This window comes from Typopeltis vanoorti, chromosome 6 (genome assembly GCF_054136105.1).
Source record: "Typopeltis vanoorti isolate ZY-2024b chromosome 6, IOZ_Tvanoo_1.0, whole genome shotgun sequence".
Lineage (NCBI taxonomy): Eukaryota > Metazoa > Arthropoda > Arachnida > Uropygi > Thelyphonidae > Typopeltis > Typopeltis vanoorti.
The window spans coordinates 84,078,296-84,105,613 of record NC_143554.1 but is presented as its reverse complement, the minus strand read 5'-3'; the positions used below and the strand labels follow the sequence as shown (position 1 = coordinate 84,105,613).

The following is a 27,318-nucleotide window of genomic DNA, read 5'->3' as shown; positions in this document are numbered from 1 at the left end:
TTCTTTAGTGAAATAGCTGCCGTATGTCCTATTTTCCAAAACAGATACTACACATGCAAGGGTCTCTATAAAATAAAACTCAAAAAGTGATTTTACTTGGTACTTGTAGTAAATTTAGTTTAATCCTTTATCCAAGTGTGAGCAAACAAAGTTTACGCCTGACAATATCTTCAGGACTGAAGCAAAGTGGTGCAACTGTTGGTAACTCAGAGCAGAGGTGGACCAAGCTCTCATCACTCCTTGTCTCAGCATCTCCCACCATGCAAAGCACATGTCCTTGCGGACATGTATACTGCTATGCATTGAGGGAAGGGCTACTACCCAGACCGGTTTCGACCTTTATTGAGGTCTCGTCAGTAGGAGGCAGACCCAGAGGTGGTGACACTAAAGCAGAAGTACTGGAGAGGTCATAATTACCTATATGAGTTGCCAACCAGTGTACCTCCTTATTATTAAATTATTCTGGATTTAGAGAAAGATGTTGGAAGTTTATTTTTTTTGTTTGCTTTGTTTGCTCACGCTTGGATAAAGGATTAAACTAAATTTACTATAGTCTAAACCAAGTGCAAAATAAACTTCCAACTTGGTACTTGTAGAGCAAGATTTCTTATCTGAGGTGCATTTAATAGGAATAGAAGATTTCCTAAAAATCTGTTCAGTATATATTTGGGTTAGTATATTTCTTCGGTTACCCCCTTGTGTTTTGGTGTTCTTATTAGTAGTGTGTAGATAATGTAAGTTATAAACTATAAAATGATTTTCATCAGCCACTCAAATTTCTAGTAAGTGCAGGAAATCTGTCATATAAGAAAATCAACTAAATTTAAGTCTATTGTATATATACACACAATTTTTTTTTTATTGTGAACATAACAATCTTATATACAGGATTAACCGGTTTTTGGTTCTCTGCAGTCAGGCAGAGAGGTTACATGCTCATACTCTTGTTGAGGTATGTTACATCGAAGTCACTTATAAGGCGAATTACATTTTTTTTTTTTTTTTTTAATAGATTAAAGCCATTAAGAGTTATTTTAACATGATACTGTATAAGAACATAAATGTTGAAGAACATAAAAGAGTTACTATAGCACAATATTATCTATTTACATGAGAGTGCCAGCTGATTAATTTTTGCACTGTTGAGCACAACAATCCTTCTTCCCCTTTCTTTGGGGGGGGGGGGGGATAATGTCACTCCTATGTTGGAAAGTGGATTATGATGCAGTCACCCTGCTCAGCCAGGAGTTGATTCCAGTCTTGGTGGAAAAGATCTAAGGTGTTGTTTTGCCTATGGTGGTGGTGATGTTTGTGTAGGATCCGACTTCTCACCTTTTGTTTGAAGGCTGCGATGAGTTGGTCAGTTGCCTCTCTGTGTGAAGTTGCTGTGCTGTCTGGTCTTGTATGTCTGAGGTAGAAGTTGTATATTACCGCTTTCACGGTAATGAAGAGGTAATTGCAGAATGAATGGTTATTTGACTATGCATGGACGAAATTGAAACACTCCTCTTCTGTATGAGGACTACCACAGGTGAGAGCTGCCATTTCCCGAGACAAACTGATTAATTTAGTGTTGACTGGGCATTCCAAGTAGATATGCCGGACTGTTCCTAATTGGTAGCAGAACAGGCAGTTATCTGAGACGTTTGAATTAAATTTTCATAATACGGTAGGAGTGGGTAATATATTTTGCCACATTCTCCACTGAATATCTGCGTCAGGTTTAATGGCTCTTGTGCGATATGGTAGGTCCCATTGAAAAAGTGTTTGATCAGATGATGCAGGATTTTCCAGTAAAGTGCTTTGGTTCGGCTGTTGTGTTAGAGTGCTGTAGATTTTGTTGGTGTTGCTCAGTGTAAGTTTTTCCCATGAGTTATTGGTTTTTATCAGAAAGATAGGCGCCGGATCTTCTGAGTTGGGAGGGCTAAGCCCCACTTCTGTTATGCTATCAGACATAGCGGCTTGAAAAGTGGCCTTTACAGTGTGTATCTGCTCAGACTGATTCCCATATTCCAGGTTTTCGAGCGATTTTGGAAAGCGCCAGGTGAGGCTTGGAGAAAGAATGTCACCCAAGATTCTCACACTTTGCCAGCTCCATGGAGGAAAGAAAATCTCTTTCTGAGTGATCGGGCTTCTTACCATCATGTTGTGGAAGATGGGTTCCATGAGGATTTCAGGTAGGGATGCTGTCTTCACTGTGTGCTGGAGGTTTAGCTTCTTCCATCGTCGAAGGGCATCTTTGTAGAAGTTTGTTAAATTTACTGGCACTTGAGCTGTTGTCATTCTTAAGGTTGTGGAGAGAGAGAGTCCTCTAGTGGCAGAAGTGAAAATATATTCAGTGGTGCATTTGTGTGATATTTCCTGTTGTAGGGTATTAATGAGAAATCGAGTGCGGAACGTTGTTATCCTGTTGTCAATGGAGGTCAAATTTTGTCCTCTATCTTTGAGAGAAGTACATAGCTTGGAGTAGGAAAGCCAGTTTGTTTTGTTCCATATGAATTGATATTTGTTTGATGAACTGCACTGATGGCGTGAGAATCTTTAGTGTATGCCAAAGGACACTGGTGGCTATTTGGTTAACGATTATTGTTCTCCCTCTTGTGGAGGCAGAGGCTCATATTGCTGCCCACTTTCCTAGTACTTGCTTGAAACGTTTGTTTAGTGTTTCTCAGTTCTTATCCACATAAGAGGGCGTGTTTCCTAGGTAAATCCCCAGGCATTTGTTTCCCTCTGCGGACCAGGTACCAGACATTGGGGAATCCGTTCGGTTTGTCCATTTGCCACACCACAGTCCTGTGGTTTTATGTGTGTTTAGTTTGGCTCCTGAGGCTGCCTGATATTGCTGGTATGCCATTTATATGTTATGGAAGTCCTCTTCTTTGCGAGCTATGATTGTAACATCATCAGCATATGCTGTCAGGGTTATGATTTGGTAGGGAAGTTTAGGGCGGGATGCCCTAAGCAGCATGCTGAGTCTACAATAAAAGGGTTCAATGGCAATTGTGTAAAGAAGACCGGAGAGTGGACAGCCTTGTTTAATACCTCTGCTGTATGGTACAGTTATGGTAAGCCTGTTGTTTATTTTCATGCAAAACTGTCCCTTGGCATACAACGTCTTAATAGAATGAATGATGCCTGAGCCAAAGCCAAATGCTTTCAAGCAGCTGATGAGGTATAGGTGTTCAACGCAGTCGATAGATAGATAGATAGATTTTTTTTTATTTTTTTATTTAACTTGTTAAAATATACATTAGACGATAGGTAACAAGGACTATTTACATATTATAAGTAAATAAGTATATATATTACAGAGAAAGAAAACATTTTCCTTTCGAGTATACAATAGAGAATGCAATAAATGAATTCAAAATTTACAGTTCAGTTTCAGTCTGAGTTATCTTTCAGATGAAGCGCATTGTCGTCGTCAATCCAGAAGAGGGTACCAGTTGGATTCCACTCCTCTATGAATTTCGCGACAGTTCTTGTTTCTTTGAAGTACTCAAGTTCCAATAAAAGCCTACTTTCTGGTTTCCGATGGAGGATATACATGACGGTTTGTGCAGTTTCAGTGATGGATGGGTGCTGGTTATTTCTTGTCTGTTTTAGGTAGAAGCTGTAGATGATGGCCTTAGCGCAGATGAAGAGGAAATTGCATATTCTGTGTCTGTTTTCTTCTGTGTGGACTAAATTCCAGTAGTCTTCTTGGCTGTGTGCGTAGTTACAGGTGCTAGAGGCAGTATTCAGGGCATAGGTGATTATCACTTTGTTTGCGGGATAGGTTAGATATGTGTGTTCCAAGGTACCTGAAACGTCACAGAATAGACACAGATCCGTTTCTCTTAGCTGAAATTTGTAGAGCTTAGGAGTTGGCAAGATGTTATGCCATAGTCTCCACTGTATGTCAGAATCTGGTTTGGCACACTTCGATTTATATGGCAGATCCCACTGAAAACTGAGTGGCATATGCAGCCTTGAAGATGAGAGGGTTAGGGATGAATATAAGAAGGGCGAGGTTGGAGACACTGACATGAGGAAGTGGTATATTTTCTTGTAGTTGGAAGGAAGAATTGGAAGTGAGGCTTCAGATTGTACCAGATGAAATATCGGCCCTGAGCAGTTTCTAGAAGGAATGCAGATTTCCTGAGGTGTAATGATATCTGGATAGGCTTTTATAATGGAGACTTGCAGCTGTTGATATTGCTTTTCAGTTTTGGGGTTCCTCATTGGTAGGCTTGTGAATGCTTTCCACTTTAGGGTCTGGGTTAGGAGGTCCCCTATGACTCTTATTCCTGCCCAGTTCCATGTAGGGAAAAGAAAGGGCTGGCCAGTTGTGAGACTTGTTATGTTTCTGTTCGAAAATAGTGATTCTGTAAGTACAGCTGGCTCTGTTGATCCTGTAAGTGTGTGATGAAGTCCTGTGTTTTTCCACCGCTGTAGAGCATCTTTGCAAAAATGAGGTAGTTTAGGAGGAGATGGTGCAGGACTGGCCATTCGGAGGATTGTGGAAAGTGTAAGTCCTCTGGTGGATGATTTTGTGATGTAATCGAAGGTGGTTACATAAGTGTGATTGCACTGAAGTGTCTTTAGGAGGAGGATTATCCTGAAGGATCTAATCTTGTTTTCAAAGGAAATCAGGCCTTGGTCTCCCTTGCTGAGTGGCTTGCAGAGTTGAGGGTATGTTGTCCAGTGAGTTTTGTTCCAGAGGAAACGTTTCATTTCCTTTTGAATGCAGTAGAGAAATTCTTCAGGAGGTGTGAGTACTTTGAGGGTATGCCATAAGACACTCGCAGCCATCTGGTTAACTATTAGTACTCTTCCTCTAAGTGAAGATATGGAACAAATGCTGTTCCATTTACCTAGCACCGGTTTAAAACAGTTGTGCAACTGTGTCCAGTTCAGTGTGTTATATATTTTGGTGTTGCCAAGGTGCACACCTAAGTATCTTTGTCCTTCGCTTGACCAGGTACATTCGATCGGAGAATCATTTCTAGACTTCCATCTGCCTGACCACAAGCCCGTGGATTTTGCAGAATTTAATTTGGCCCCTGAGGCTTGTGCATATAGTCTGTGTAACTGTCATTTCTTCTTCATTTCAGACTATTACAGTGATGTCATCGGCATATGCTGATAGGGTAGTTTTTTGATGTCGCTCTATTATGCTGGTTCATTTGGAGATGATGGTGTCGTGTGCTCTTTTTAAGAAGGGTTCTATGGCCAGTGTGTATAATTGACCGGAGAGGGGGTATCCTTGCTTGATCCCTCGAGAGTATGACAAAGTGCGAGTGAGCCTGTTGTTGATTTTTAAACAGAAGTGTGCATCTCTGTAAAGCAATTGCACTGTTTCAATGATGAGAGGACCATAGTCAAATGCCTTTAGAACTTCATAAAAGGTACTCATGCTCTACCCTATCGAAAGCCTTCTCCTGATCAAGGCTGACGAGTGCTAGATTTTCATGTTGGCTGTTTTGCAATATGGATGAGATCTCTTATTAAATGGAGGTTATCATGTATTGATCTTCCTGGGACAGAGTACATTTGATGTTGGCCAATAACTTCAGGCAGTGTTGGCTTTATTCGGTTTGTTATAACTTTGGAAATGATTTTGCAATCGGTATTAATTAGGGAGATTGGACGCCAGTTTCGGATATCAGTGTGGTCTCCCTTCTTTGCTATTCTTGTGATGTATTTAAGGGCTATAGTTAGTTTGTCAGGAGAGCCTCGCACTTTCTGTATAAAGAATGACAGCTGCTTCATGGTTAGGGGGACCCTCAGTGTGGGGAAGTTCGCCCTCAGCTTCCTCTTCTTCTTCTAGGTCATCATGTGGAAATACAGTTTCCACATCGTCTGGGAACTCTGTTTCTCCTTGGCTGGCTGCAGGTGATGAAAGGCCATTTTTAGTAGTTTCTTCTATAGGGTGAGGTTTTGAATTTATGGGAGGCTGGGTCTGGGGATTGCTTTTAATTAGTTCGTCCTTGTCATCTCTGTTGGGAGGATCTGTGTTTTCGTGCAGTGAGACTTCATTATCAGAGCCTTGGATCTCATTACTTGGCAGGCGTTCAAGAGCGACATGAGCGCTGTCTTTTCCAGTTTGGGATTTTCTTTCCTCTGAAGTTCGTGATGGGGAGAGAATTTTTGGTTTACTTTTTCCTATGCTTTCAGTTTCTTCATGTACAATGTTATTCTGTTCAACTGGTTTGCTATTCTGGACTGGGATGTTTGTTGATGAACTGTTGGTAATATAGGGACATTGTTTCCTAATGTGACCATCTTCATGACAGAAGAAGCACTGTGATGAGGAAGATAAGTAGAAAGTGTAGGTTATTCCATTTATGTCCATGTTGATTAATTTTGGGAGGTTGTATAGTGCGTCATTGTTTGGAAAGTGCATTAATGCCTGTCTTCGAAAGCTTATGACATGGGCAAATTCGGACTTCTTCGTGGCTGCTGACAACGTGCATATTTTTCCTGTGAGAGAACTGTATCTTAATAACATGGATCTGATGAGTTGATGAGGAATTTCGGGGGGGAACATTTGATACTGTTACTTTTGTTGGGGCCAGTGCTATTGGGGCTGCTTCGAAGTGATAATCACCAATATCAATGCCTTTTTGCAGTACCATTTGTGCCCATGAGATATGGCTAAAATATACCTGCACAGTTCCAGCTACATGGGAAGCATCAGTAATATTTTTTGCGAGTACAATTTTGGCGATCACAGTCAGATAATCTTCTAATAGGATGTTTTCTTTGGTGGCGAAAATAACAATTCCATTTTCTCGGGAAATGACGTTGGTAACAGTGCTAGTTATTTTTGCGTTAATCGGTTTACTGCTGGCTGATGTGGCATTCGTGTGTGAGATCAGTGTTTTGGGAGACGATAGGATATTTCCTTTGGATACAACATTAGCATAAGATTTTGAATTGACTAACCTGTTTTCTATGTACATAGCTCCGGTGAACTTTGCTCTTCCTTCCGGGTCCGAAGTCGTAGAGGGTCTTTGAATCGCTAAATCCTTGGTAGTACGTGAATGTGCAATTGCCATGGCGGGTAATCCTTCGCCGGCTATAGCCTCAGGTGAGGGGTGCAGGTGTCGGAGAAGGAATTATGGCATCGAAATTGAAGATATATAGGAACTCGCACACCAGCAGAAGAACACTGTCATAAATCACTTATTACTACACTTACACGTACATACCTATATAAAAAATTAAGTCCTTCCTTGCGGATAAATGTATAAAAGGTGGGGGAAGGCAGGAGCAGTATGAACGCACTGACCACCTAGCAAGATAGATAGATAGAGAGAGAGTACTGCTCACAGTACCCATCTATAAAAAGAGAAATAAAACTGAATATGAGAATTACAGAGGTATTTCCTTTCTCAGTGTTCCTGATAAGATTTATACAAGTATACTTGAGAAATGGCTACGAAAAATTGTGGAAGGGAAACTTAATGAGAATAAGCTGGATTCAAGTCAAATAAAGATTGCCAGGATCAGAACTTCATTTTAAGACAAATAATTGAAAAATTATGGGAATTTCTAAATTGCTGATGTCAACTGTTCACATCCCTAATCTTTCTCAGTAGTCTTATATCTATGGTCTCCAGTCTTTGATCAAGTATTTTATTTCTAACCCAGTTCTCAAACCAATTTTAACTTATGGATATGAGAGCTCGGTTAGAAATAAAAACACTTGATCAAAGATTGGAGACCATAGAAATTGATATAGTCTCCAGTGTCCAAAATTAATATTTATGTTTAAAAATAATGTAAAATATTTGAGACTGATATACTTAGTGGATATCTGATAGTTGTAGTAATTTCATTGGTTCTGTATTGTAATTCATAACTGTTAAGTTTGCAGTGATATCTGGTGTTCGTTCTTAAATTGCATTATTTTAGCAAAACACTGGGAAATAAATATGAAAATACAGGTAACCCTCGTATAACGCCGATGTTAGATTCCATAGAAATGGCACGTTATGCGAAACTCAGATCACACAGAAAAAGTAGGTTAGGTTCCGAAATCGTTTTTTTTTAAAGATTATATAAACAATGACATATCCAACAAAAATATATTTTTATTTAATTCAAGTAATTGATGTAGGATAAGAAAATATATAAACTATGAAACAAATACATAAACAAATACAAAGGGGTGCTTAAGGGTCAAAGCTGTATAACTGAGAGGAGACCTCCACATAGCCTTTAAAGGAATGCGGAGAACCGACCAGGGCTTCTGACCTAATGTCCAATCCTCACCTTCTCGTGGTGCACCCTGTTGGGTATCTACTTTGATACTGAACGAACAAGGATGGGCTGGCAATTTGGGATTTAGCCGACCAAATTGTAATCTTATTGGTTAAACCAAAATAAAAAAATGACGGTACAACATGACAAAATTTCATGCCGGCTGGGGCATCGCCCGGTTAAACAAGGCCCCCGTTGTTTTCGCCAGGGAACCAGGGCGAACAGTGAAAAGTCAGCTACTGGAACAAATCTGAAAACAAACCCCAACTCAACATCACCAGAGTTAAAGATCGGTACTATCAACATAAGAAGCCTGAATGGCAAAGAAATGGAGCTAGCTGAGGAATTAGATAAGTACCAGATCGACATAATAGGGGTGACTGAAACAAAAAAGACCAAAACAGGTGAGATCTTTCTGAGCAATAAATACAAAATGTTATATTCAGGCAATGACAATCAAGGAAAAGAAGGAGTAACCATAGTATTCAACACAAAATACGAGGCTAATCATCTTGAATGGCAGTCAGTCTCAAGTAGAGTAATGTGGGCAAATATGAGAATGGGGAACTGGACAATGAGACTTATTTGTGCCTATGGTCCCACAGAAGGTTCTACTAAGGTAGAAGTGGATGAATTTTTTGATGCTTTAGAAAAAGCAACTGACTTAATGAAAAAGGAAAAGTTGGTCCTTGTTGGGGATCTAAATAGCAGAGTAGGAAATGATTGTCAGACATACAAAAATATTTTAGGAAAATTTGGAGAAAAGAGCAAAGCTAATAATAATGGCAAATATCTGATGGATTTCTGCTCAGGGCATGGACTGGTTATTACTAACACCATGTTCCAACATAAAAATGTGCACAAATTCACATGGAGAGAAGAGGCTAGGAATAAGAAAAGTCTCATTGACTATGTTATTGTTGATAGTGATGTTTTCTCCCTGGTGCAGGACACCAGAGTGTACAGAGGATTTGAAATTGGAAGTGATCACTATTTAGTCCTGAGCAGGATAAAATTGAATTTCATATTGAAAAGAATAACATGTAAGAAAGTTTTAAAGCGAATAAAAGTTGAGCAGCTCTCAGATGTGAACTGTAGACTAAAATACAGAAAGATTATTGAAAAGAAAACGAAAGAGTTTGAGAACAGGAATCAAACCCTGGAGATTCAGTGGCAAACTCTGAAGAAAACATTGATTGATTCTGCCAGAGAGGCATGTGGTGAGGTTGTGTGCAAGGATAAAAAAATCAGAACTCCCTGGTGGACACAGGAAGTTAAAGAGGCAGTGAAGGAAAAGAAGAAAGCATATCAAAAGTTCCTGGCAAATAAGTCAGCTTTTACTCTTACGGAATACAGAGACAAATGTAAGAAAGCTAAACAGTGTGTAAAACTAGCTAAACAAAAGTCATGGGAGGACTTTGGCAAGAATATAGAAAATAAATATCAAGAAGGTGGCAAAATATTCTGGAGGTTGTTGAAGAAGCTTAGGAATGGAGGAAAGAGTGCTGTAAAAGGAGTTAGAGATGATAAAAGTGACATGAAAACAGGAGAAAAAGATATACTTGAAGTATGGAGTAATTACTTTGAAAAACTGCTAAATGAAACAAGCAGTGATGACAGCACAGTGATAAAAAACACTGACCAGGCATGCAGTCAGGAATACATATCCATACTTGAAGTAGAAAAAGCCATCAAAGGCTTGAATTGTGGAAAGGCAGCAGGAGTAGATGATATTCGACCAGAAATGCTGAAGTATGGTGGTATAAAAGTCTTACAGTGGCTGCACTGCATAGTTCAGAAAGCCTGGACAGAGGGGACGAATTCCCGATGATTGGAGTAGAGCTCTCATAGTACCCATATATAAAAAGGGAAATAAAACTGAATATGAGAATTACAGAGGTATTTCCCTACTGAGAGTTCCTGGCAAGATCTATGCAAGTATACTTGAGAAACGGTTGAGAAGAATTGTGGAAGAAAAGCTTGGTTAAGAACAAGCTGGATTCAGGCCAAATAGAGGCTGTCAGGATCAGATCTTCACTTTACGACAAATAGTCGAGAAAGCATGGGAATATAACAAAGATCTGTATTTAAGTTTTGTCGATTTGGAAAAGGCATATGACAAGGTGCCAAGAGAGAAGCTGTTCAATACACTGCAGTTATATGGTGTCAATGGGGCATTATATCAAGCAATACTTAGTCTTTATTTGAGTTGTAAGTCAGCAGTTAGAATTGAAGGAAGTACAGGAAGATGGTTTAATGTTAAATCTGGTGTGAGACAAGGATGTACATTATCCACTCTGTTATTCATTATCTATATGGATCACATTATGAAGGAAAGTGGTATTAAACCTGATATCAAAATGGGAGATGTTAATGTCAGCTCTTTGCTTTATGCGGATGATGTTATACTTCTAAATAAATCTGCCACAAGTCTGCAAGATTCTCTGACTAAATTGAATAGCTGTTGTAATAGATATGGTATGAAGGTCAGCAATAAAAAGACAAAGACAATGAAAATAAGCAGATTCATTGAAAATGTCAACTGTGTTGTGAATGGAGAACCTGTGGAACAAGTAAAACATTTCAGCTACTTAGACACGATTTTTACTGAAGATGGTAAGTTAAATATAGAAATAGACAACAGAATCAGCAAAGCTGGTATGGTGGGAAGTCAATTGAATAAATTCATATGGAATAAGAGAGAAATTAGTCGAAACACTAAATTAGCTGTATATACAAGACAGTGTTCAAACCAGTTTTAACTTATGGATCTGAGAGCTGGGTCAGAAGTAAAACACTTGACCAAAGACTAGAGACCGCAGATATGAGAGTCCTGAGAAAGATTAGAGGCGTGAACAGATGTCATCAATGGCAATATCTATTAAAAATGAGGATATTAGGAAAGAACTTGACATTGTCAGCATCCAGGAATGCGTTAGCAGAGCTAATCTCAGGTGGTATGGTTACTTAAATAGAATGATAGAGGAAAGATTAGCAAAACAAGTGTTCTCTGCCAGGTTGGCAGGAAAACGACCCAGAGGAAGACCAAGATATAGGTGGATTGATACGGTACAAAGTGCCTTAGACGATAGAGATATAAGATCTGATAATGTTGGAGTCTTGACAAGTAACAGACTGATTTGGAGGAAAATTGTAGATAGGAAGTTAGTAATGATGTAAATTTTGCATGCAGTACTGTCATATCCTGTACACCCCTTGAATGTACATGGCAGGAATTTGATGATGATGATGAACAAATACATAGTATAAAATATTATAAATTGTACATTAAACTTCATTGCACATAATACATAAATGCTTTAGGCAAAATGAAATAAATTACATATTTTAATCGTCATCACTCTCTTCAAAACTAACATTTCGTAGATGTTCTTTATTTACGAGTGGCCGGACGTCGTCATCACTTGATATCTCTTGGACATCATTTGTATAATTCTCATTGCATATTTTGGGCTGGTTTAGTTATCAAGAAATCAGTAATAAGACCTTGCTTACCACTATACTGCAATTTTTTATTAAGTTCATAATACGGAGCTAAACAAATACCCAATTATCACCTGAATTTTCCGGAGCGCTTCATTGAGGGGATCATCATCATCATCATCAAATTCCTGCCATTTACCCTCAAGGTGTGTACAGGATATGATAGTACTACATGAAAAATTTAAATCATTACTAACTTCCTATCAATAATATTTCTCCAGATCAGTCTGTTACTTGTCAAGACTCCAATATTATCAGATCTTATATTTCTGTCGTCTAAGGCACTTTGTACCGTATCAATCCACCTATATCTTGGTCTTCCTCTGGGTCTTTTTCCTGCCAACCTGGCAGAGAACACTTATTTTGCTAATCTTTCCTTGCCCATTCTGTTTAAATGACCATACCACATGAGATTAGCTCTGCTAACCCATTCCTGGATGTTGACAATGTCAAGTTCTTTCCTAATATCTTCGTTTTTAATATGATATTGCCATTACTGCCATCTGTTCACACCTCAAATCTTTCTCAGGATTCTCATATCTGCGGTCTCTAGTCTTTGGTCAAGTGATTTATTTCTGACCTAGCTCTCAGATCCATAAGTTAAAACTGGTTTGAACACTGTCTTGTATACAGCTAATTTAGTGTTCTGACTAATTTCTCTCTTATTCCATATGAATTTATTCAATTGACTTCGTACCATAGCAGCTTTGTTGATTCTGTTGTCTATTTCCATATTTAATTCACCTTCTTCACTAAAAATAGTGCCTAAGTAGGTGAAATGTTTTACTTGTTCCACAGGTTCTCCGTTCACAACGCAGTTGACATTTTCAACAATTCTGCCTATTTTCATTGTCTTTGCCTTTTTATTGCTGACCATCATACCACATCTGTTACAACAGTTATTCAATTTAGTCATGGAATCTTGCAGACGTGTAGTGGATTTATTGATAAGTATAACATCATCTGCATAAAGCAAAGCGCTGACATTAACATCTCCAATTTTGATATCATGTCTAATACCACTTTCCTTCATAATGTGATTCATATAGATAATGAATAACAGAAGGGATAATGTACATCCTTGTCTCACACCAGATTTAACATTAAACCGTCTTCCTTCAATTCTAAATGCTGACTTACAACTCAAATAAAGACTAAATATTGTTTGATATAATGCCCCATTGACACCATATAACTGTTGCGTATTGAATAGCTTCTCTCTTGGCACCTTGTCATATGCCTTTTCCAGATCTACAAAACTTAAATACAGATCTTTGTTATATTCCCATGATTTCTCAACTATTTGTTGTAAAGTGAAGATCTGATCCTGACAGCTTCTATTTGGACCGAATCCAGCTTGTTCTTAACCAACTTTTCTTCCACAATTCTTCTCAACTGTTTCTCAAGTATACCTGCATATATCTTACTAGGAACACCAAGTAGGGAAATACCTGTATAATTCTCACATTCAGTTTTATTTCCCTTTTTATATATGGGTACTATGAGAGCTCTACTCTAATCATCGGGAATTCGTCTCGCTCTCCAGGCCTTCAGAACTATGCAGTGCAGCCACTGCAAGACTTTTATACCACCATACTTCAGCATTTGTGGTCGAATATCATCTACTCCTGCTGCCTTTCCACATTTCAAGCCTTTGATGGCTTTTTCTACTTCAACTATGGATATGTATTCCTGACTGTATGCCTGTTGAGTGTTTTTTACCACTGTGCTATCACTGCTTGTTTCATTTAGCAATTTTTCAAAGTAATTACTCCATACTTCCAGGATATCTTTTTCTCCAGTTTTCATGTCACCTTTATCATCTCTAACTCCTTTTACAGCACTCTTTCCTCCATTCCTAAGCTTCTTCAACAACCTCCAGAATATTTTGCCACCTTCTTGATATTTATTTTCTATGTTCTTGCCAAAGTCCTCTCATGACTTTTGTTTAGCTAGTTCTACACAGTGTTTAGCTTTCTTACATTTGTCTCTGTATTCTCTAAGAGCACAAGCTGACTTATTTGTCAGGAACTTTTGATATGCTTTCTTCTTTTCCTTTACTGCCTCTTTAACTTCCTGTGTCCACCATGGAGTGCTGATTTTCCTATCCTTGCAGACAACCTTACCACATGCCTCTCTGGCTAAATCAAACAAGTTTTTCTTCAAGGCTTGCCACCGAATCTCGAAGGTTTGGTTCCTGTTCTCAAACTCTTTCATTTTCTTTTCAATAATCTTTGTGTATTTTAGTCTACAGTTCACATCTGAGAGCTGCTCAACTTTTATTCGCTTTAAAACTTTCTTACATGTTATTCTTTTCAATATGAAATTCAATTTCATCCTACTCAAGACTAAATAGTGATCACTTCCAGTTTCAAATCCTTTGTACACTCTGGCGTCCTGTAGCAGGGAGAAAACATCACTATCAACAATAACATAGTCAATGAGACTTTTCTTATTTCTTGCCTCTTCTCTCCATGTGAATTTGTGTACATTTTTATGTTGGAACATGGTGTTAGTAATAACCAGTCCATATCCTGAGCAGAAATTCAAGAGATATTTGCCATTATTATTAGCTTTGCTCTTTTCTCCAAATTTTCCGAATATATTTTTGTATGTCTGACAATCATTTCCTACTCTGCTATTTAGATCCCCAACAAGGACCAACTTTTTCTTTTTCATTGTGTCAGCTGCTTTCTCTAAATCCTCAAAAAATTTCTCCACTTCTATCTTAGTAGAACCTTCTGTGGGACCATAGGCACAAATAAGTCTCATTGTCCAGTTCCCCATTCTGATATTTGCCCACATCACTCTACTTGAGACTGTCTGCAATTCAAGAAGATTAGCCTCGTATTGAAGGATCATTATCCATAAAATAATTTTCTTGCCAAGTTCAATCCTTCTGCTAATTTCTTAACCTGAATTCTTTAACGGATTCATTACAATAAGAATCTTTATCAGAAATTTTCTCCGCCATTTGGTTCGATGTCATCTATTAATTGTACCAGTTCTTCCTCATTTAATTCTATTTCCTAATCAATGAATTCACTAATTTAGTTTTCAACCATATCACAAAAGCACTCTAAGTGGGCATTACTATAAAAATAATTTTTTTTTTTACATGAAAAAAAAGAATTACATGTTGTATGTAACTCATCAAAAAATAAAGTGCTCAGCTTGAGATTAACACACTTATGATTTTTAATGCACTTTCCTAGCAGAAACGACGACAATTTTCAACAATAAATATTTTATATGGTAAACAATTGATGTACATGTGTGCCAAAGGCTATTTCCACTAATATAAATTAGCTACTTATAACTACATGCGCGATAGGGTAGACGTAAATTTAACTAAGATAAAATTTGATTTTTAAGTTGCGTGTCGAAAAATATATGAAACGATAAAGGATTACTATAATTTGTTGACCGTCTTATATCGAAACCCCATTCAACAAGGGTTACTACAATTTGCAGACAGCGTCATATCGAAACTGCGTTGTATAAGTACCGCGTTATATGAGGGTTACCTGTACTGAAATTTAAATGAGGAAGACCTTCAGAAAGAACCAAATAACTATGAGAAAATTGTGCTACAAACTAGAATGCACAAGTAAAATGCTTATTTAGCATGAAGGAAAAATTCATAGGTGCTAAATGAGTAAAAGTATCTTAAGTGGTTGAGCCATACACCAATATCAACTGACCAAGGCACAATCAAAGCAGAAGGGGAGAATGCTTTGGCAAGAAAACTGGACTTTTTTAGACACTGAATTGTATGCTTTATTATAACGCTTCATTTCATTATAAAAATCATATTTGGCTTTCTTTCTGCAACTGAAATAATAAATTATAGAATACTTAAGCTTTTTTACATAGGTTATAAAATGATTTAGCAAAAAGGAGGGATAATAAAATTGGTCTCTTTGGCATTTGTTGGCTGTCAATAGCTGTCTAGTCTAGCATGCAATGACACTGATATGACATCCAACAATTATATCTCTTGGCTACTGAGTTCCATACTATGAGCAATACTGGCTATTAACAATATCCACAGTATTTACTAATGCTTTATATGTCTTCCTTCCTTGGATATATCTGTTCACATTGATGTTCAGTGTTGAGTCTGTGAAGACTCAACACTGAAATGGCAATTAGAAGTGAGAAGACAAAAAAAAATAAAACTGCTAAAGTGTCGTATTCTTAAAGAGAGTAATAATACATAAGTAATTACCTGACTGAACTTCATCAGCTATCCATGATGATCCCACAATCCACCATCTTCCTTTTTCATCTGCTTTCAACAAATCTTGCAATGAAATTCTTAGCTCTTGAAGCAAACAACCTGTTAAAATCATACCAGAGTTTATGGTAAACTGCTAATGAATAAAATGGGAATATATTTTAATTAGAATTTAAGTAAAATATTTTTAAACTTAAAATAACATCTTTTCATATCTGCAGTATTGAAATTTAAATGTTTAAACCTAGAAAACTTATTATCTTTCAAGATAATTTCTGGGTATTCAAAAAAGCATAATGGGTAACAACTTGAAAACACACAGATAATTTCCCAAAAATTGATTTACAGAATTACATTTCTTACAATAAAAAAATATTGATTGTACATTTCTTTTCAAGGCTATCGAACAGACTTCAAGAAATGAAAACACTAATCATAAAAAACACAGCTTACAATTTGCTATCTGACATGCAAAGACATTGGTCAATCCAGTAAGTACCAATGTCTTTGCATACTGATAATTAAAGTTCTGAGAGTGCATATCACTTTCTAAAATTGTAGCAGGTTAAAAAAAAAAAAATTAATTTTTATGAATAGTAGTAAAAAAACATGCACCTTTTTTTATGTAGAGTCTGATTGTTGATGTAATCAAAGACTGTTGTTAGATCTTGAATGGGGACTCTTTCAACAAAAAAGTCATTCATTCATTCAAGATTTAACAAGAAACAAAATTCTGAGCTAGAAATGCTTGCACTATTGGTTAATTAAGAAAAATATAAAAGAAAACCTGTTACAATTACCTTAGAAAGAAGTAAAGTTGAGGAGAAAATTGTATGTCAAAATAGAATTATATTGTTAAAATTATTGATGTCTAAATTATACCGTATAAGAATGTAAATCTAAGTGCAAACAAAGGTTCAAAGGTTGCTAGCTAACTGCCTACGATGACGTCACAACGCAACGGAAGCGTTCGTGGAAGACGCGTTGAACTTGCGTTCGGCGAAATGAGCACTCTTCAAGGAGCAGAAGCGTGATGCAATCACGTAGGGATGAATAGGAGAGCACAGCGAGAGATCCTTCATTACGAAAAGAGGGCGCTAAAAAGAAGAACAAAAAGCGAGTTCACTCAGGTTTGAACCCCCCCGTTTTTTCTGTTCCGGTTTTCTCATGTGGACAAGCAGAGCACTGATCGATCGACGGCGGCGGAAGTAATCTCCTTCCCGGTTGCTAGCTGAAGGAGTCGGGCATGCTATACGTGAGATGACGGCAGACACCAACTAGGGCCATCGGTAAAAGTTTACTGATGCGAAACAGCGGAATAAGTTCCCCAAAAAGGACGGCCTAGATGACGATATCGATCCAGTAGATGAGCATTTATATGGCATAATGCAAGGAATGGTGATTTCCGTCGATTAGCGTAACCTCCACGTGGACGCAACTCGATAAAGCAGAAAGACATCTGACAACAAAAGACGGATGAAAAGAAGCGCGATATCCTCTCAGGACACTGGTAACATACAGTAAATTCCTTATTCTTGTAACGATTAGTATTGGGGCAAAAAAGAGAAGAACAGATTTCTAATCGAAAAGAAAGAGAACTTTAAGTGACTTTTGTGCTCAGTAACGTGTTAATCATATTGGACTAGTAGTCTAAAAGCCTGAGAGTATGCAACACTTAGTTGAATGTGAACTGACCTTTGTTAGCAAGTTTTACTTAAAATTCTGAATTACTATTTCATGATAAAAATGTGCCTACTTAATCTAGAGATGTAAAATTAGAGTGTTTAGATAATTAATGCGTTCCTTATAGCTCAGCTAATGAATTAGAATTCTGATATGACATATCTTGAGATGTAAAAGTTTATTGTATGAAATTTTGATAATTAATAAACATGTTTTTCTATGTAAGTCTGAGTTTGTCTGAGCATGAGATTGAAATTACCACTCACTAAAGTTTGAACCTGTGAATAAGGGGAAATTAAAGAAAGTTTAGAAAGTTTAGGCCATGACTGCAATGTTGAAGTTTCTATAGGCACTTAATACTTTAATAAGATTAGGTAATACTTAAACTCTGGGAAAGTTTCTTTGTACAAGAATTCTTCTGTACTAGGACTCTGGCTGGCGCAGCTAAAATAAATAAATTTTGTCAGAGTTACAAATAGAGAAGCAGCCCCAGAGAGATAAGTTAGAGATTTCAGGCTTAGTTAGTATGACAAGGATTTAAGATCGAACATAAAGAACACGAATATAACACTGTCTTTAATTAGAAAGACAATTTTAATTGAAAATTAATCATCACATGAGATGAGAATATGTGTTGTAAATTTTTTTTTTTAATAACTTCAAAAGTTGATGCTTACACAACTATTCCTATGTATCTCTCTAAATTTGTACGTTCTTTCACCCGATCCCTTTTGGAATTCTATATATGCTTCAATTCCCTTTTATTTTAATATCCCCTAGAATGTAATACAGTTTTAATTATTTATTCACAAGAACAACTAAATTTGTGTGCCTACTGTATTTTTCAGAGGATAAAGTGCAGCAGGTTTTCGTTTTCTACTTTATAATGGAAAAGGAATCTAATCAGCCTGCCCTACCTAGATACACTAGACACATAGCATCCAAATGATTCATCATCTTTTTCTATGCCATCATCCAGCTCCACAATGTGGTGTGCTAAAAACACTAACTCACAGAACCAGAGCCATCTGCACTAATGACAATGTGCTTACCAGTGAACTCACCTACCTTTGTCCCACTTTTAGCTAATGGCTATAATCTCCAAAAAATAGAAAAAATACTAAATGCCACCCTCAAATCGCTTTCCTCACCTAATACACTAAACCACAACAAAACTGTTACTGTCCCATACATTCAGAACATATCTGAAAAGATATCCAGAGCAGATATTTATTAAGCACATTAAAATTGTGCTTAATAAATATCAGCTCCTCACCACATTTAAACTATATATCAAGTTGAAATCCTCATCCATTCACCCAAGGACAAACTCACTCCTTTATCACATTCAGAAGTACCTTGTCCTTGTGACTTTGGATCAGGTAGACAGAGGATCAGATGTAGACAAAACAAAATTGCTACACAAAAACCATTATAAGTCAAACAGACTGTTTTGTAATTAGCTGCAGATTTAAAACATTCCCCAAGCCTCAAGTATGGTTGTATCAATTTACCACAAATCTGGGAAACAGTCATTTCAGATGAAATTAATACTTGTTAATTTTATCTTTATCCAACAATAGATGATGCGAATCATGACTAGTTCTTTGTGTTGTCTGTTACAATTTTAAACTATTTTCTCTATTTACTGATTGTTGCTGTTTGCCTACTGTGACAAACTGTTTTGTGCATTGAAGATGCTGGTATAATACCAGAAAAATATCAGCAAATAAGTAAATAATTATTAACCATTTTTCTTATTATTCTTGTGTTGTGAATTAAAAGTGCTACATAAATAATCATCAGCTAACAACACATAAGCTTAACACTTTGTCTCAAAATGTGAGAAAGTGAAGACCAGACCTAGGAACAGTACTTAACTCACTGCCTGTTCTTTTAAGTACTGTTCCTAGGTCTGGTCTTCACTTTCTCTCATTTCTGGATGCACAGTTTTTGCTTAGTCTTATTCATATACTTAACTTCCATGCATGGCAGGAATTTGATGATGATGAACTTCCATGCATTTTATTTTTTCTAAATGTTAAGGGGTGGTTAAGGGTCAAAGCTGTATAAGTGAGAGGAGACCTCCACATAGCCTTTAAAGAAATGCAGAGAACCGAACAGGGCTTTTGACCTAATGTCCAATCCTCACCTTCTTGTGGTGCACCCTGTTGGGTTTCTACTTGGATACTGAATGAACGAGGATGGGCTGACAATTTGGGATTTAGCCGACCAAATTGTATTCTTATTGGTTAAACCAAAATAAAAAATTATGGTACGTACAACATGACAAAATTTCACGCCGGCTGGGGCGTCGCCCGGTTAAACAAGGCCCCTGTTGTTTTTGCCAGGGGAACCAGGGCGAACAGCAAAAAGTCAGCTACTTAAACAAATCTGAAAACAAACCCCAACTCAATATCACCAGAGTTAAAGATCGGTACTATCAACATAAGAAGCCTTAATGGCAAAGAAATGGAGCTAGCTGAGGAATTAGATAAGTACCAGATCGACATAATAGGGGTGACTGAAACAAAAAAGACAAAAACTGGTGAGATCTTTCTGAGCAATAAATACAAAATGTTATATTCAGGCAATGACAATCAAGGAAAAGAAGGAGTAACCATAGTATTCAACACAAAATACGACGCTAATCTTCTTGAATGGCAGTCAGTCTCAAGTAGAGTAATGTGGGCAAATATGAGAATGGGGAACTGGACAATGAGACTTATTTGTGCCTATGGTCCCACAGAAGGTTCTACTAAAGTAGAAGTGGAGGAATTTTTTGAGGCTTTAGAAAAAGCAACTGACACGATGAAAAAGGAAAAGTTGGTCTTTGTTGGGGATCTAAATAGCAGAGTAGGAAATGATTGTGAGACACAAAAATATTTTGGGAAAATTTGGAGAAAAGAATAAAGCTAATAATATCTGTTGGATTTCTGCTCCGGACATGGACTGGTCATTACTAACACCATGTTCCAACATAAAAATGTGCAAATTCACATGGAGAGAAGAGGTAAGGAATAAGAAAAGTCTCATTGACTATGTTATTGTTGATAGTGATGTTTTCTCCCTGGTGTACAGAGGATTTGAAATTGGAAGTGATCACTATTTAGTCTTGAGCAGGATAAAATTGAATTTCATATTGAAAAGAATAACATGTAAGAAAGTTTTAAAGCAAATAAAAGTTGAGCAGCTCTCAGATGTGAACTGTAGACTGAAATACACAAAGATTATTGAAACAAAAATGAAAGAGTTTGAGAACAGGAATCAAACCTTGGAGATTCAGTGGCAAACTCTGAAGATAACATTGTTTGATTCTGCCAGAGAGGCATGTGGTGAGGTTGTCTGCAAGGATAAAAAAATCAGAACTCCCTGGTGGACACAGGAAGTTAAAGAGGCAGTGAAGGAAAAGAAGGAAGCATACCAAAAGTTCCTGTCAAATAAGTCAGCTTGTGCTCTTACAGAATACAGAGACAAATGCAAGAAAGCTAAACAGTGTGTAAAACTAGCTAAACAAAAGTCATGGGAGGACTTTGGCAAGAATATAGAAAATAAATATCAAGAAGGTGGCAAAATATTCTGGAGGTTGTTGAAGCAGCTTAGGAATGGAGGAAAGTGCTGTAAAAGGAGTTAGAGATGATAAAGTTGACATGAAAACAGGAGAAAAAGATATACTTGAAGTATGGAGTAATTACTTTGAAAAACTGCTAAATGAAACAAGCAGTGATGACAGCACAGTGATAAAAAAACACTGACCAGGAATGCAGTCAGGAATACATATCCATACTTGAAGTAGAAAAAGCCATTAAAGGCTTGAAATGTAGAAAGGCAGCAGGAGTAGATGATATTCGACCAGAAATGCTGAAGTATGGTGGTATAAGAGTCTTACAGTGGATGCACTGCATAGTTCAGAAAGCCTGGACAGAGGGGACGAATTCCCGATGATTGGAGTAGAGTTCTCATAGTACCCATATATAAAAACGAAAATAAAACTGAATGTGAGAATTACAGAGGTATTTCCCTACTGAGTGTTCCTGGCAAGATCTATGCAAGTATACTTGAGAAACGGTTGAGAAGAATTGTGGAAGAAAAGTTTGGTGAAGAACAAGCTGGATTCAGGCCAAATAGAGGCTGTATGAATCAGATCTTCACTTTACCACAAACAGTGGAGAAAGCATGGAAATATAACAAAGATCTGTATTTAAGTTTTGTCGATTTGGAAAAGGCATATGATAACGTGCTAAGAGAGAAGCTATTCAATACACTACAGTTATATGGTGTGAATGGGGCATTATATCAAGCAATACTTAGTTTTTATTTGAGTTGTAAGTCAGCAGTTAGAATTGAAGGAAGTACAGGAAGATGGTTTAATGTTAAATCTGGTGTGAGACAAGGATGTACATTATCCCTTCTGTTATTCATTATCTATATGGATCACATTATGAAGGAAAGTGGTATTAAACATGATATCAAAATTTAAGATGTTAATGTCAGCTCTTTGCTTTATGCGGATGATGTTATACTTCTAAATAAATCCGTTACAAGTCTGCAAGATTCTCTGACTAAATTGAATAGCTGTTGTAATAGATATGGTATGAAGGTCAGCAATAAAAAGACAAAGACAATGAAAATAGGCAGAATCATTGAAAATGTCAACTGTGTTGCGAATGGAGAACCTGTGGAACAAGTAAAACATTTCAGCTACTTAGGCATGATTTTTACTGAAGATGGTAAATTAAATATAGAAATAGACAACAGAATCAGCAAAGCTGGTATGGTGGGAAGTCAATTGAATAAATTCATATGGAATAAGAGAGAAATTAGTCGGAACACTAAATTAGCTGTATACAAGACAGTGTTCAAACCAGTTTTAACTTATGGATCTGAGAGCTGGGTCAGAAGTAAAACACTTGACCAAAGACTAGAGACCAGAGATATAAGAGTCCTGAGAAAGATTAGAGGCGTGAACAGATGTCATCAATGTCGATATCAAATTAAAAACGAGGATATTAGGAAAGAACTTGACATTATCAGCAACCAGGAATGCGTTAGCAGAGCTAATCTCAGGTGGTATGGTCACTTAAACAGAATGGGCGATTAAAGATTAGCAAAACAAGTGTACTCTGCCAGGTTGGCAGGAAAACGACCCAGAGGAAGACCAAGGTATAGGTGGATCGATACGTTACAAAGTGCCTTAGACGACAGAAATATAAGATCTGATAATGTTGGAGTCTTGACAAGTAACAGACTGATTTGAAGGGAAATTGTAGATAGGAAGTTAGTAATAATGTAATTTTTTTCATGTAGTACTATCATATCCTGTACACCCCTTGATGGTACATGGCAGGAATTTGATGATGAACTTCCATGCATTTTATTTTTTCTAAATTTTGGAAGTCTAATCTGCAGAGATATTTTTATGATTAACTTCAAACATGAACAATTTATTTATTCTTGAACAAAGAACATATTCCCTACAGAGGTGACAATCTATCAGTGCATGGTGTATCTAATGCCATTAATGATAACCAGTTTTCTTTCCCAATTTCATTATATCACTCCTTGCACTTGCTGTACAAGGTAGGTAAAATATCAGCTAAAATGTTTTCATTTGTGTGCCAAAGAATACCATCACATCATACTCAAAAGGTTATATAGATTTCTTATCCACACTTCACATGTATCAACAATTTATGAAAAACTAAATTGCAATATATGAAATAAATTTACCTTTGTGCAAAAATCCACGCAAGAGTTTCCTCATATGTTCAGCTAGGGTAGGATCATAGTTTGGTATTTTATAGAAATTATTATTACGAATTGCTGCTAGTGTTTCAAGCATAAATTTTATTCTGGTCCTTTAATTAGAAAACATTAATATCAAAATCTACTATCACATTACCTGTTAAATGCAAATATAATTTGAATAGAAACACATGTTGCAATACAAGCAATTATTAATGAAAATAATGATCAAGACAAAAACATATAGATGTTTTTCAAAAAAAAAAAATTGCAAATTATTTATTTATTTATACTTACATATTCAAAATGTACCTGACTATATGGAAAAAAAATTTTCTGTCATCTTATGTAGTATATAGTCTTGGGAGAAAAAAAAACATTCATCACAGAAAAAAAAAAATGTTTATTTCCATAATGAAATAATAAAAATAAAATTAAAATTATTATAAATAATCATAAATTGGTACCTTTCATAATAAATTTTTGGTATTCTGGTATGATGTGAACTTATGGGTTTTCCATCACAGTGAAAAAGTTGAAACATTTAATTAACTAATTAGTTAATAATGGATACCAGCTGTCATACCATCTCTTGAATTCATTCATACTATATGCACTCACTACAAAAGCCAAGCTCTCACACCTTTCTTGACTGCATACATCCTCACTTCCATGGATGCCATCATCTCCTCTTCCCACAATATATCTCATCTCATCTTCCTTATACCCTCTTTTACCTTGCGGTGTCGAGGGTCCATTGATCACTGGACCTCACTCCATTTACAGGATAAGGTGGTCAGCTTTATACCCCAGTGTATCCTATAGCCTGTAGTGTTGAGTTCTCAAGGCCAGTTTGCCTGCTTTGCGGGATGAAAAACCCCAGAATAAACTGGGGAAAAAACCCTGCTGTCCACGCCCAAGACTGGCTAACTTGGCTATGGCTGAGGAAGATCCTTCAGCTCCTCACGTCACCGACGGGAATCGAACCTAGGACACTCCTTCCCCAGGCATATGGTTGCGAAGCGCATAGCCACTAGGCTAACCGCGCGGACTACAATATATAAAATGAAAAATTCTATGGCATTCCATCTACTGGTATCTTATATGACCCTTTCAGAAGTTTGTAAGTCTCAATGTCTGCAGTCCACACTTTGCCCCCCCCCCCCCATTATACTGGCATCATCACGGAAACTTGGATCTGCATGTAATAGTGCAAGTGAGTCGTATCAAGGCCTTGTAAAAAGGCAAAAATGACTTCCTTAGCCTTACATGTCATGCATTTCAGCATTGCAATTATCCTCTGAGTTCTATCCTCCCCCTTTCTTTTTTTTATGTGGATCTCACCCATGATAGTTTTTTTGTAAACCTATAGTACATTCGTACCATGGGTGAGCTAAGGATTTTTTTTTTCAAATTTATTAATTTTATTTTTTAAAATTATTTTTATTTAATTTTTTTTTTTTGACTTAGTCCAGAAACCCTACTCTACAGACCAGGGTGCAGTGGTCTCACCAGATGATGAAGTTAATTTCTCACCTAAAGACAATTCACACAAAACATCCATGCCCATGGCGGAATATGAACCTGTGACTTGTTTAGTGGAGAGTGGATACACTAACCGCTCAGCCAACCAGGCCAGACTCTTGAACTTCAACTTCCTATCTACTGAAACTTCAAGATCCTTAACTGATCAGTTTCTTCAACCATAATATATAATATGACACTGGATATCTCATTACATCATTTCATTTTCACATGCCCACGATTCCATTATTCAAATCATTCTGCAAGTACTGCATTTCCTGATTATCTTTCCTATCTTTGCATCAGCAAAGAAAATATATTATTTTCTTCACATAATTTACACTATTACCATAACAACTGATAACTTTTAAACATTTTTCTTTCTGTTTGAAAGACTTTATAAAGTTGTATGTCACCTGTCAATTAATGTAAAGAATGAATAAAAATGGACTAAGGACCAATCCTTGTGGTACACCACTAGTTATTACCTTAAATCTTGCAGAATCACATTGTCATACACCACTTTTCAATATCTGTCAGTTAGCCATCTTATCCAGGGCTCTATAAATACACTCACCACAGGCGAATTATCAAAGTCCAGCATCAATCTAAATGCATTCAAAATATATTATTTTCTTCACATAATTTACACTATTACCATATTGATAACTTTTAAACATTTTTCTTTCTGTACAAAAGACTTTATAAATATCCACCAGTGAGTTCCAAAAATCACCCTCATTTCTCTCACAGCAGTATTATAATGTTCTCCATGAATGCTCCACTATGTGTCATACTTCGGTTTTTTGTTACAGTCATGAAGCACAACAAATGAGTAGTCATCACATGCTATAGTTAGGGTGCTTTACTTGAAAATGTAAACTCACACACTGGGAGTGCATGATAAAATATGCAAGTTTTTCATATCATAAATACATTTAAACTAAATCACAGTTCTCATTTCCAATAAATAAATTTTAGAATCAATGCATTCATTTAGTTAAATATTAACACATCTATAGTAAGCATGACATATATAATAGCCAATTTCATCATCATGGTTTATTTACAATTTGTAAATAGGGAAATGAACTCAATAAATAGGAATAAGAAAAGTTAATTATTATATGTAGCTTTCTAGGGCAATGCACTATTAAAAAAAAAGTGTATTTTTCTCACAATATAATTTCAATAACAAAATAACCAGCAATTATAAACACAAATTAAAATTGGCACAATCTAATTAAATACTGTACTATATTCTTCCAACACCTTTATCCATTAAGTAGGTGAGCAACTGTAACATAATATAGTCCTAAGCTTATTTTCACAGCTCACAACGCGAATTAGCTTACTATAATTAAATACTTTAACATTTTTACATAATGAAAATGCTTATTTAAATACTGTTATTTAAAAGATTCAATTATATTGCAAAAACAAATCAGACTGGACCATGTGAACTGAGTGCATCATGAAAAGTTAGTCTGGCTTCAACAGTGAGTGCGACCTACTTTCTTGTTTTTGCGAATTTTATTACTTGTCTTTTTTATTAAATTATTGTTTATGAATAATTTATATAAATTAACCCTTCATTGTGAACAATAAATTTAAGAAAACATAAACTGAGTTGTGATGAGCTGTGCTGTGGCATACATTTTAAACCCACATTAAAAGACAGCATATTTCTGTAGAACTGCAGTAATGTATAGTGAGAATTAAAGAATGTATTAGTTATGTTTTCATAACATTTGGTTTTTTTTAAAGCATCACCTAGACCTATACCTTGGGTATTAAAAAGTTTTTTTTTTTTGTGTGACTAGTAGATTTAAGTTGCATTTCTGGAGCCCTGTTCTTATCCAGGCTAATACTTTATAGTCCAATCTAATATTCTCTAATTTATGCAACAGTCTTCTGTGCAGTGTCTTGTCAAATACCTTAGAAAAGCCAAAAAAATCATGGTATATCCATTCCACTTGTGTAACTCAATGGTAGCATTATTATAAAATGTGAGAAAGATGCTCAAACATTTCATACTAAATCCATGCTGTTCATTGCAAAGTATATTCTCTCATCAACCTATTTCTGTATACAAGCGCTTACCAACTTTTCCAAAATCTTCATCACCACTCTACAGACAGTGATAGGTTGATAATTAGACACATCAGCCTGTACACCACCATTGTCAGTTTAAAAAAAAAAAAAAAAAAAGGCTATCTTTAAACATGCAAACACATGTATACTAGGATTAAAAATACATGTTAGGGCTACAGAGATTTAATATATATATGTGAAAAGTTTTTTACCTTGGGTATAATATATGTTAAAGATACCAAGTAATTTTATAACCTTGGTTTTAATCCTTTTTCCCA

At 36.4% G+C, this 27,318-nt stretch overlaps 1 protein-coding gene across 1 annotated transcript in view; it reads right to left on the bottom strand.

Annotated features, from left to right (window-relative positions):
* LOC150105645 (nucleolar MIF4G domain-containing protein 1) overlaps positions 1–27,318 on the bottom strand; it is a 189,641-nt gene that overhangs the window by 39,433 nt on the left and 122,890 nt on the right. Inside the window, exons 10-11 of the mRNA XM_090394970.1 lie at positions 23,408–23,535; positions 15,986–16,096 (exon numbers count right to left, since the gene is read on the bottom strand). Coding sequence (XP_090251096.1) covers positions 15,986–16,096; positions 23,408–23,535 — 239 coding nt within the window. The remainder of the gene's footprint in view (positions 1–15,985; positions 16,097–23,407; positions 23,536–27,318) is intronic.